The following is a 12,170-nucleotide window of genomic DNA, read 5'->3' as shown; positions in this document are numbered from 1 at the left end:
CTAGGATTACATGCATGAGCGAATGGCACCTGGCTCAAATTCTTCATTATGAAGCCTTAGCTTCACTAAACTAAGCTGTTTTTGCTCATCAAAGTATTTTAACCTGATTATTTAATGTCTAAAGCGAGAAAGAAACCAGAGGCTTCTGATAGTGTAAGACAAAGACACAAACTAGAAGGCTAAGAGCTTGTCTTTGTATAGAGGTGTCAGGGAAAACTGACAGTACAGAGTGGCAAAGCTGTTTATTCCCAAGGGGTTTGCTTCCCCTTGTTCATCTCCTGTCAGGCTTTTTGTCTTTCAAGAACCTGCCCAGTACAATGGAGCTTTATGACACTATTTGACCTGAAGGAGATTTTCAGAAGAGGTATGCATCTGATTATGCAGGTAATTTGTGAGTTCTTGTGTAAGCTCTCTACCACAGCATTGAATAATAGTCTGGCATCAAGTTATAATTAATATCTGTCAGGATTAACAGCCTAGGAGGGAGTAGAAGGAATAGCCTTGTTAATCTATCTGGACAGTGTATAGAATAAATTTTTATATCTATGTGGAAACTTTGGAGTGCAATTTACTGTATTTCTGTGTGTAGGTTTCATGGAAGCTTCTTTCTTTATCCTTGGTTTTTCTCTGGGAACATTTGTCACAGATCATTCTTTTAATTTTATTTATTATTATATTTAAGCTATATTTCAGCCTTTTTTTTTTGTACCTGAGAGAGCCCAGGGAGCTTTGCTTTGCTATTATATTAAACTTCCTAAGATAGTCTAATAGTTTCAAAAAACTAAGAACCTTTAGGAGGCAGAAATACTGGCTAAGCTGACAGCAAAGAAATAGAAATGAGAAACTCTGGGACCTTAAACTATAGTTTTCTCATGTACAAAATGAGCTGTTCATTTAATTAATACTTGGTCAGCATCCTTGGGATATATTGTAATTTTTTCAGGTTACTGGCAAAATTTTAAATAACCTAGCTTAAAACAGAGCTACAAATCTACAGAATTCTAGAAATGAAAGTAGTCTTAAAAGGCTATTTCATTCTCAGGTGGAAGATCATGAGTTTTAGGCTAGCTTGAGCTACATAATGAGATCCTGTTTAAAAAAAAATTATTTCACGCCAGATTTACGAATCCGTTTTATAGATAGTTGTTTGCTCTTTGTTTAAGCATTTCAGTGGCAAGGAAGCACATTAATCATGGTTATTAATCTAATCCCAATAGCTCAGGTAGAGTGTTAAGGAAGCAATATAGTCACTCTGCCTTGATGAAAAAACGGTGATCAGAAACCTTTAAATATAAGTGTTTGCACAGTGCCTGTACTGGTAGTTTTAGTTCCTGGTAATGTGTGATAGGGATCTTACTGGTTCTTGAAGTATCTCTGGTATTCCCATCTCTGTTTGTTTGTACTGTATGTAGAAACCAAGACTTGAACTGGGTTAAGAAATTTGATTTGCCCAACATCAAAACAAACAAATATTAGAATTTATCATTTCTTACTCTTTACCATCTCAAGCTTTTGTCTTTGTTTTCTACTTGAATTTGGCTCCAAAAGAAAAAGAAAAATGAGAGATAGAGCATAAGCTGGATAATGGATGTTGATCCTAGTACATCTGTCAGCACATTGGTGCTGTTGGTGTCTGGTCATTCATGTGCTGTGATATTTCTTTTATCCTGCAGGCTTACTGTGGATTTCTCCGTCCTGGGGTTCCTTCAGAGAATCTTTCTGCAGTAGCCACAGGAAACTGGGGCTGTGGTGCCTTTGGGGGTGATGCCAGATTAAAAGGTGAGTAAGCTGTTGTAGAGAAGAAGGAATAGCATGCTGACCAAGGGGAAAAGTTAGTCCTTTCAGCCAGATTTCTAGTGTTCCTTCATAAGAGACTACAGAAATCTAAGAAGAAGGAAAAAAAAAAAAAAAACCTTGATACCATCCTCTTTTTTTTTCTTACTATGCTTAAGGAATTCTTAGTTTCATTTACTATTTCTGTGCAAAGGTCACTTATCTCTTTGATAAACCAGACACAGTATTTAGCTGACTATAGAAAGGTCAAGGGAATGTTAGAGTCCAAAATGATCCACTCTAGCACTTTCCTTCACTGGAGTGACTTTTATGGGAGAACTCTTGCACTGACATACTTACTCATTCACTCACTAAACTGATGGGTCATCTGCCATGTTCTGGGCATTGAGAATGCAAAGATGAATAAGATGTGGTCTTTCCCTTGAGAGTCACAGTTCAGCATAGGAGAGGAAGACAAATGCAGCACAGAGTGATGAGGGCTCTGAATGAGGAACATGAAATACAGGCAGTATGGTGTGAGATAGCTGCACAAATGCACAAACAAGTAGGCATTTGGGTACCCAGGAAGGACAAACATTGTCTTTTATTGTTTTATGTGAAAAAGTCGTGACCAACAAAGCTACTGATCTTTTATCATATTAGGACATTTGCTTTACTTTGAAAACTATGTCATAGAACATAGTATTATATCGTTACTTAGGATGGTTGCTGATGCATTTCATCCAAACTGGTGCAACACCAGCTAGGTGTAGCACAGTATAATTCTCAACACTAGCTGGAGTGAGTGCAGAACTCACAGATTAGGAGTAACATCTTCCACAAGACTGCCTCCACTTTAGGCTGCAACCACCAAGCTCCAGCTTCCCTAGGCCATCTACACTTCTAACCAACTGACTACCAATCTATGAGGTTCCCAGGACCCCCTCAGGTTTGATAATTGACTAAAATGACTCTTAAGTCCTATACTGAAGATTGTAGTTTTAACATAAAGGATAAACATAGGATGAGGCCTGGGAGGGAATGCAGAGCTTTGACAATGTCTCCTCATGTGCCAGTGTACCTCCCTCGCCTCCCACATCAGTGTGTTCAACCAGGAAACTCCACCTACTTTTGGCATCTAGAGTTTTTATTGGGGTTTATTACATAAGCGTGATTGATCAAATCACTGGGTATATGATTGAATTCATTCTCCCTGGAGGTTGGGCTCTCTGAACCAACGTGTTAGCATAAGAAAGATACTAGCAGTAAGGCAAGTCTAAGGGTTCTTGAGGCTCCTGCCAGGAACCCAGGCAAAAACCAAATTATTTGTTAAAAGGCAGTTGCCAAAAGATTGATAAAAGCACACATAAACAACTAGCTGGCTTTGATAGCCAAACTAGAGGTACATAAAACCCATCTTGTCAGGAGTAGAACAGTTTTGTCACACTGTAACCATCTTCCCACAATAAAGAAGCTTGTTACTGTTTTTATAAAAATGACATATTTATTATTGCTTTTGAAAACCCCCCAAAATACCATGAAGTATGTAAAAATCACCAGAATTCACTGTTTATATTTTGGTAGCCATTGTTTCAGACATCTCTCTATAAAAATCTATGTGACCCTTTGACATGAATGAGGTCCCACCACACATTTTATTTTTTAACCTCTTTTCAAAAACCCTACAGTCTCATGGACAGTTTTCAACACCAGCAAATGTAGATTTACTGCCAATATTTTTATTGGCTACATAGTACATAGTAGTCTGTTGTGTGTACATATATATCATAATTTATTTCACACATTGTCCATTCATAGTCAGTTGATTTGTTTCCCTTTTTTCCAGACAGTAGTATATAATTATATGGAAGTTACAAATAATTATCTTCTTGGAATTAATTTCTAGTAGTAAGAGTAATGACTTGGAGACTTTGTACCCTTTGTATTTTGATAACTTGTTAGAAATTGCTTCCCTGAAGGACTCGTCACTTTACATGTCTTCTTTGTATGAAGACATGTACCTCACTAGGAAGAGATACGCCATTCTTTTCAATTTTTCTGATGCCTAACAATTTTCATATATTCATTGGATATTTTTGTTTTGTAAATTGCTTTTTCACGCTTTCTACCCATGTATCTGTTCAGGAGTAGTTGTTTTTTCCTTTGGTTAGTAATAATTATATATTAAATACTGCTTAACTGCTTATGTTACAGTGTTTCATTTATTTTAGTCTTTTCGGTTGTTGCCATATTGAGTTAATTTTAATGTGGCCATATTTTTTGTCTTCCTTAGAAATGCCTTCCCTATCCCCTCATTCTTAAGACTTTCTTTATACTCAGAAATTGCATGGTGCCTTTTCAAAATTTGAAAGTCCATTAAAGAAGGAATGTGTGGGTTTTAGTTTATGAAATTCTTTATCATTCTGAATTTATTTGAGGAAACCTGTTTTTCACTCTGGACCTATTGATCTTATGACAGATGCTTTTTTCTGTTTTTCTTTTAAGTAAAATGAATGACTAGATTCATACCATCAATCCAGAAACCAAGTCTGCCATAAACCTGGTCATTTGTGGTGGACAATTTGGAAACCTTTATAAATGTGTTTATTTCTGTCCTTTTCTTTATGGCTTAAAAGACTTTCTCAGATTACAGCCTTGCTTGCTGTGGTTACTATCAGATATATTGTTCAAAGATTTCTATTGTGTGATTCGTTTTTTCAGTTATGGAGCTTAACTTGGGAATTGCTCTTTGATAGCTCTCTCCCCTTCATTTGTTTGGATACTCATTAGAATATAGAAACAGTTAGCGTTTTTCAATGAGACTGTGATTTTAAAATTTCCCTGCCACTTTGCAGGGAAATGCACTGTATGTGCCATATGAGATGTTAAATTATGAATATAAGATAGGACACATACAAATTTGAAGTTCTCTGTTTACCTGTGTGCAAAGATTAACCACAGTTGTCTCCAAGTGTAGGATGAAGGTGCACCTTATTTTCTTTTTAATACATATTTGTCTGTTGAGAGTATATATTGTTCTTGTAACAAAATTCTTACCAAAACATTTTCATGGAGGAAGAACTTGTGCAAATCCTACAGCTTATATTTCTTTCATTAGAAATAGGGGAAAGTATTTGTTAATATGTTTGTTGCCTAATTATACATAAGTTTCACAGTTTACAATTTAATTTAGATCTGCCTTAATTGTACATTAGTATGACAAATATTAAGAGAACACTTTTCATTTTATTGACTCATTAATGATCCCAAGCAACCAATGGCTCTAGGAGATAGAGAGGAAGAAAAAAGGGACTGAGGCAAAGGGAGGGTCTTTGTGCCTGGCTCCAACAGCAACCATTGGCCTCCTGTACACCTGTGCCATCCATCAGGCTTTGTGTCCTCCTGCTACCCATCTTTCTGAGCACTCTAGAAGCCATGGGAAAATGCTTTTTGGATTTGAACTCTCTTTAGATAGGCCCTTGTGACTACAGACAGTTCCTGGCTCACAGGAACTTTGGGAGTCAGGGGAAGTATTAGGGTTTAAACTCAGAACTTTGTGCTTGTTAGACAGGTGCTGTACCATTGAGCCACTCCACCAGCCCCGTAATGGTTCTTGATGGTGCAAAATCAGTATTTATTCAGTAGAAACCATATTTTGAATCTTAAATTTTGATCTTTTCCCAAGATCAAATGATGCTGTGCAGTGAAGGCAAGCCACAGCTCATAAGCCCTGAGATTACCATCAGGAGGGCAGATAGCCAGTGCCACAGTGGGTTGTGTTAAGCTAGGTGTTCAGTAGTTAGATTAAATGCATCTTACATTTAGGATATTTTCAACTAATGAGATGGGTTTATCAAGACATAACCACATCATAAGATAAAGAGCATCTGTATCCCAAAGTGATTTTGTAGTTCCCATTTGGCTTTTAAATTTTTGTTAGTTTCAGCTGATTTTTTCTTCCCAATTTATATGGTAGTCACTGCTTTCTCCTGTGCTTTTTCAAAGGTAAAGCAGTTCCTGTGTTTTGTCTCCATGGAGAGGCTTGTCACACTTTGTAATTTTGTGATTATTTGGCCTTTTCTCATTATTAGGGTAGAAACAATTTTTTTTTTCTGTTTTCCACATCCCATCTTAATAGAGATTGTAGGGTGGGCTCTTGCCTCAAGTGTACCACCAGGCACCATGATGTTGAGGAGCTACCCTAAACATTCCTAAATAAGAATAAATTTTCCTCTTATTTCTAATTTTAATGTGCTATTACCAACTTTTTCAAGCTTCTTGTGCCCTAAATGTGGTCACTTATTGCAGACAGGTTGACACTCAAAGGGTGTCTCTAAAGGGTGTAGAACATAATCCACACATGTAAGATACTATTCCTATAGATGAGACTCTTGATCCTTCTGTTTTTATCTGCTTGCTTCATTAGTTGCTGAGTGATGCATTAAAGTTTTCTTCTATTGTGATTTTGTCAGTTTCTCCTTGCAGTCCCTTCATTGTTTATTATTTTAGCATTTCTATAGAATGTTACCTGATTTGTGAGAGATTATGCCACTGCTAGTTTAGCATAATTAAAGGATATCTTGATATCATAGTCCTGTACATTTTCTTTTGTATCCCTGTTCCCTACCCTCACTACCGAAAAGTGACTTGCAAATAAAATACGCGGAACACATTTCTGTTTAGCACAACTGTTGAGCAGCCTCTGTGTGCCTTTCATTATTCTAGGGCTTGCACATTTTAGTTCTTTCTACTCCTCTAAGCCTCTACTCCAATGTTAACTACTCCAGAAAGATCCCTTTCTCTTGAACAAACACTTTGTGTATTAAAATTCTTTTCAGGGATGGGGATGTGGTTCAGTGGTAGAGCAGTTGTCTAGCATGTAGCATGCAAAGAGTCGTGGGTTCCATTCCAAGCACCACAAAAGAAAAAAAATTCAGTTGAAAGAAATACCAAAGTAGCTTATTCCTTCTACGTAGAAGGGAATTATTGGCAAATGTGGCTAAGAAGGGTGTCTTAGAGTTGGCCTCAGGAATGACTAGATCTTGGAATCAGTGCTCCCTCTCTTCTTCCTCTCTGCCTACTCCTGCCTACTCCTCTTAGTGTCATGGCTTGTTTCCATCAGGTTGTCTCACTGTGCTAGGAAATGTAACCAAATAGTTATAGATATACAATACTGCAGTTGATTGGCCCAAGACTTAAAGGGGGACTATACTGGAAATACTGTAAGTACCCTAACTGGATCAGCTTCCTATTCCTGGTACCAAATTATCATAACCAAGAAGTCAGTAGACATTAGACACATCCTTAATGAGATTGAGAAAACTTCTAGTAGGCTTCCATAACACATTCAGTAAAAGATTTCCAAGATATAAAAATTTGGTATAAATACATTTTCTTCCTGACCTTCACTATGTCCATTGAAATCAAACTTAAATAATACCTTTACTAATTTCTTTGATATTTTAGAATTAAGCTAGCTAAACTCCAAAAAAATATTAATCTGGAAGACTGGATTATTCACTGGGCATTGCTAGTGAATCATTTTCTGCAACGCTGTCTTTGGCTTTGTCACCCTTTGAATGGGGTTTATAGGCGTTGTGGTTATGGTGACTGGGAAGGGACGACAGCAGAAAATGGGTACAGTTGTGTGCCAGATTACCTTGTTTTGCATACCACAGGTTCTTCAGCACTTGGCTGCCTTCTGCTGGAACAGATCACATTCTGTTTCTCTTCCAGCCTTCTCTGCTTAAGCTATTTCTTCCTTATCATTCCTGTGTTGCCCACTTTGTGGCCCCAGTGCTTAGATGCAGGTCTTATAGGATAATGAGCATTTAAGGGTGTCTAGGGTGAGTGAATGTTTGTTATTAGTACCTCAGAGATAGTGCTGAGGTAATGGATCTGGAAAATGACTTTGGGAATTTTCATTTACAGTCTGGGAGTTGATAATGATAAGCCAAGTGTAAGGATCACTCTAGTTTATAGCCCCATTTGTAAGAATAGGAAGTCAGGGTTGGTAGACAGACTAACAAAACTGCCCAAAGAGACTCAGCCAGTTAAGTGTCAAAACTGACAGAGCTGACCTCATCTTCCTAAAAAAGAACCACAGTGTATTCATTTTTATTACATGTTGAGTGCATTCTGTGTTCTAGGAATTTTACTAAGTACATCCTTTACCTGTATAAACACACAGCAGCCTATATGAAGACTGTATTTTCATCTTTATAGGTGACACAGCTGAGACATAGTAAGCTTACATCACAAAAGTAGCAAGTGCAAGTGCCAGGATTCAAACCAGGATTGAGGCCAGTGCCTGTGCTTTTGATACTTAATCCATATTAGATCTGGATCTAGATGTGTGAGTTGCCATTCTAGGGAGACTGGCAGGATTGAAGAGGGAGTGTATTTAAAGAAGAGGAGAGGACCAAAGATTGAGCCTTTATAATATCTATAATAGGAGGAGGCAAGTCAAGACAAAGAAGAGTAGCCAGAGGGCATAAGCATCTAGAGAATAAGTGTTGATAGAGAAGAGCGCTGTGCAGTAGACACACAGAGTGAGCACCTTTGAACTGGTGAGCAGTGCTGGAGCCTTCAGGACAACCAAAGGAGTGTGAGATTCCAGAAGACCAGCGTTCGCTAGGAGGGCATGGATAGTGCTTTCACATCTGTACTATTTGAGCCTCCTTGCCAGAATGCATTTAAATAATGTAAATAAGGAAATTCTAGCTAGAATACAGTAAGGTCTACTTGCCCTTGTACAGAATGACTTGATACGGTGGCCTGGAAGCAGAGTGGGTGAGGGCATGAGACCTGGAGCCAGAATGCCTGGGTTCAGATCAGCTCTACCACAATTTGACGAGGTGATCTTAGACAAACTCCTTAGCCTTTTGATGCCTAAATTTCTTTATTTTCAAAATGGAGATAATATTAATAATTACCATACTCAGTTTCTGTGAGGATTAAATGTAAGTCATGAGTCCATGCTGGTAAAGCTATTAGGACAATGTTCACATGCTGTAAGAGCTCCATGATAGCAGGTGCTAGTAACATTGCATGGGGATGGCCTCAGACCACACCTGGGTATGAGTGCCCTTCATTTTGCCCATTTTGCTTGATTCACTTGTTGCAACAGGAAACCATAAATAATTTTCTCAGGTTATTCATATTTATTTGTATTTTCCTCACAGCTTAACATTGATGCCAAAAAGAAAATTAAAGCCAAGCTCCCTGTAGGTTAATTTACTTTGGCATCTATTTGGGCTTGAAGTCAGAATTTGATGCTTTTGTATCAGACTTGGAATGAGTCCACACACCCCATTAGATTTGTTATTTATTCTCATCTAATTTTTGGTGAAAGAAAGTTAACTTAGATCATGAGGCATAATTCTCTAGATTTTCAAAGATCTCAGGATGTCATAGACAGTGAGGTCTGTAGACAGTGCTGTTTAAAATGATCTTTTAGAGTCAAGATTTAATTTATCTTCCTGGAAATTTCATTTGGATCTTTGTAGTCTAATATCCACTGCAGGGAGAAAAGATTGTAACAGTGGTTATGGAATCCTAAACTCTGAAGGAGTCTTTAGGGATCAAACTCAACTCCTTCATTTTATAGCTAGGAAAATGAGGTCAAGAAAGTTGAGCAACTGACTAAAGACAACTAGTAGAGTGTGAGGACTAACCTTTGACCTCCTGTCTCTTAGTGCTAACTAATCTTAACACCCATGGAAAAGTGGGACTTGAACAGAAATGGATATGAAATCAAGAATATCATGTGTGGGACTGGGTGTGTGCTCAGTGGTAGAGTACTTGCCTTGCATGCACAAGGCCCTGAGTTCAGTCTTTGAATTGGTTTTACTTCTTGCTTTTCTCTTATTAGGATCCAGTTTTTTTTTTTTTTTTTTTTTTTTTTTTTTGGTAGTTCTTGTCAAGCTGAACTTTAAAAGTTTGTCCATAGTGGCAATATGGTCTATGGAGCATTTTTTTACAAAAATTCTATATGGAAATAAAATTTAAATGTTTTCATTAATATTTCATTTTCAAAAAGGACCAAAAAGACTTTCCTTTTGAATCTTTTTTTTTTTAATAGGAATACCTAAAGCCAAATTTTCATTCTCACTAAAAGAAAAGACATGATATCTCTTGGTAGAGGAAGATGACAAGTTACAATTTTTATATGTAGTTTAGGTTAATTAGGAACCTTTTAAAATTGGAGGTACTGAAGCTTTAATGTATGCATAAGTTGGTTGAGCAGTTTTAATTAAAATTTACCTTTATTTTGAAATTAATTAATTTCAACATTCTGAGATTAATGAGATTTAGTCATGGTACCTCCCAGGTTGTAGATACTCAATAAATATTAGTTTGGAAATTAGGGCATACTTGAATCTCACAAGTATTACAATATCATAGATTCTTTTCCAAATCTGGAGACTATTCAATTATACCAAATTTTACTAGTTCAACTTAAAAAAATTTTTCCTTTCTACATAATTTTGAAGTTATCTAAAATTATTTCAGAGTTTATCAAAAGTAAAAGCAGTTTACCTCTATATGTATGTAGATGTATGTATTTATACACATGCACATTTTTTCCTAAACCATTTGAGATAAGTTACATACGTTATGCCTTCTCTCCTAAAAATATATCAACATGTATTTCCTAAGAAAAAAAGATTTTCTTTCATAAACAAATTATAATCATTAAATTCATAAATGTTCATTGGTATTTTATCTATTCTTTATATGAGATGGTATAATAAAGCCATGTCTAGCTTTCTTCCCTCCAGCACAGAGGCCAGGATCAGATATAGTGTTCAGTTGTTATGTTTTTGAACCTCCTTTTGAGTCTGGAGTATTTTCACAGCCTTTCTTTGTTATTTATGACATTGCTGTGTTTGAAGAATATAACATTCTTTGAGTTTGTCTGCTGTTTCCTTGTGATGAGGTTGAGGTTATGCATTCTCACTAAAAACACTGCATTAGTGATATACTTACTTCTAGAGACATTTGAAGGCATCAGATACTATTGGTGATCTTCATTTTGGTCACTCAGTATAGATGTTGCCCAGTTTCTCCATTGTATAGTTACTGAGGTTTTTTTGTTTTGTTTTTCTCCCTTGTAACCAAAGAGCAATCTTGAGGAGACAAAATTTCTCCTGGACTTAGCATCTGTTGATGACTTTTGCCTAATGCAGTCCTTTTTTTGGCAATACTGAGATTTGAACTCAGGGCCTTGTACTGGGTAGGCAAGTGGCCTACCACTTGAGCCACACTCTCAGCCCTTTTGTCTTTTTTTTTTTTTGTCTATTTTTCAAGTAGGGTCTTGTGCTTTTGCCCTAGCCAGCACAAATTACGTTCCTTCTACCTATGCCTCCTACATAGCTTGGCTCACAGGCATGCATCACCACACCCAATTTCTTTTATTAAGATGGAGTCTCCCTACTTTTTTGCCTTGGTCTGGCCTTGAACTGCAGTCCTCCCAATTTCCACCTCCAGAGTAGCTAGGACTGTAGGCCTGAACCACTGTGCCTGATCCAGTCTTTATCACAGTGGTCACGCAAGCGGGTGTTCTAATGTGGCATTCTCTCTAGCTTTCCAGTTAGTCTCTTGCTTTCTCCTGTGAGGAAGAACCCTCCCTCCTTTCCTTTGTATATGTATCTGTTATTAATTGATATAGGCTCTAGGATTCATATTTTTTCAGTGGTTTATACTTCATTACTGTACTTAGTTTTTTTAGTGCTTAGCTTGTCCAGATTTGTGTAATTCCTTCAGAGTAGCTTCTATTTCCTGTAATAAGCTCCCATCAGTTTTCTTCTATCTTTTTTTTTTTTTTTTTTGAGCACAACTTTATTTTCTGGTATAACAAAATGTTCTGGACTCATCCTCTACCTTTCTTGTCCGAACCCTGGACATGCTCGAGGCATTTCCTTGAGCAATCAAGTTCTTTTTGAGAGGAATGGTGTTAGAGACCAACATCTGATTACTAGGTGTGTTCACTACTATAGGAGTGTCTGCTTTTTGCCAAGAAAGCTGGAGAATGCATGTATAGAGACACCATGAGTATATACCAGTGCCATTCTGTCTTCTTCCATAGTGAGAACCTCGACTCCCAACAATATCAGTGTATTTATTCTTTTGTTCAATCCTCCAATACACTTAAAAATAGTTTTGGAATTGCTTTGCTTATACTACTGTGTAAGGAAACCTAGTAAAAAGGGTTGGGAATTTGTTTGCAATTCTTTACTCATTGTCTGAGGTAATTAAATACTGTGTTCATAAATTATGTAGGTTATTTTTTCTTCTTTTTCTTTTTCCTTTCTCTTCAGTATAGTTATGTTACTCCTTTGAACTGAAATTAGGCTTCTTTCATTTAGCTTGCTTTCAATTATAGGTTCCTCCCC

General features: G+C 37.0%; 1 protein-coding gene across 2 annotated transcripts in view; it reads left to right on the top strand.

Moving 5' to 3' along the window:
• The window catches only part of Parg (poly(ADP-ribose) glycohydrolase), a 141,270-nt gene that overhangs the window by 123,633 nt on the left and 5,467 nt on the right, over positions 1–12,170 (top strand). For both annotated transcript variants that reach the window (XM_074079414.1, XM_074079413.1), the window contains exon 16: positions 1,674–1,779. In XM_074079414.1, coding sequence (XP_073935515.1) covers positions 1,674–1,779 — 106 coding nt within the window. The remainder of the gene's footprint in view (positions 1–1,673; positions 1,780–12,170) is intronic.

Source organism: Castor canadensis, chromosome 7 (assembly GCF_047511655.1).
Source record: "Castor canadensis chromosome 7, mCasCan1.hap1v2, whole genome shotgun sequence".
Classification (NCBI taxonomy): Eukaryota; Metazoa; Chordata; class Mammalia; order Rodentia; family Castoridae; genus Castor; species Castor canadensis.
The sequence above is the reverse complement of the archived record's forward strand: the minus strand, read 5'-3'. Positions and strand labels throughout refer to the sequence as shown.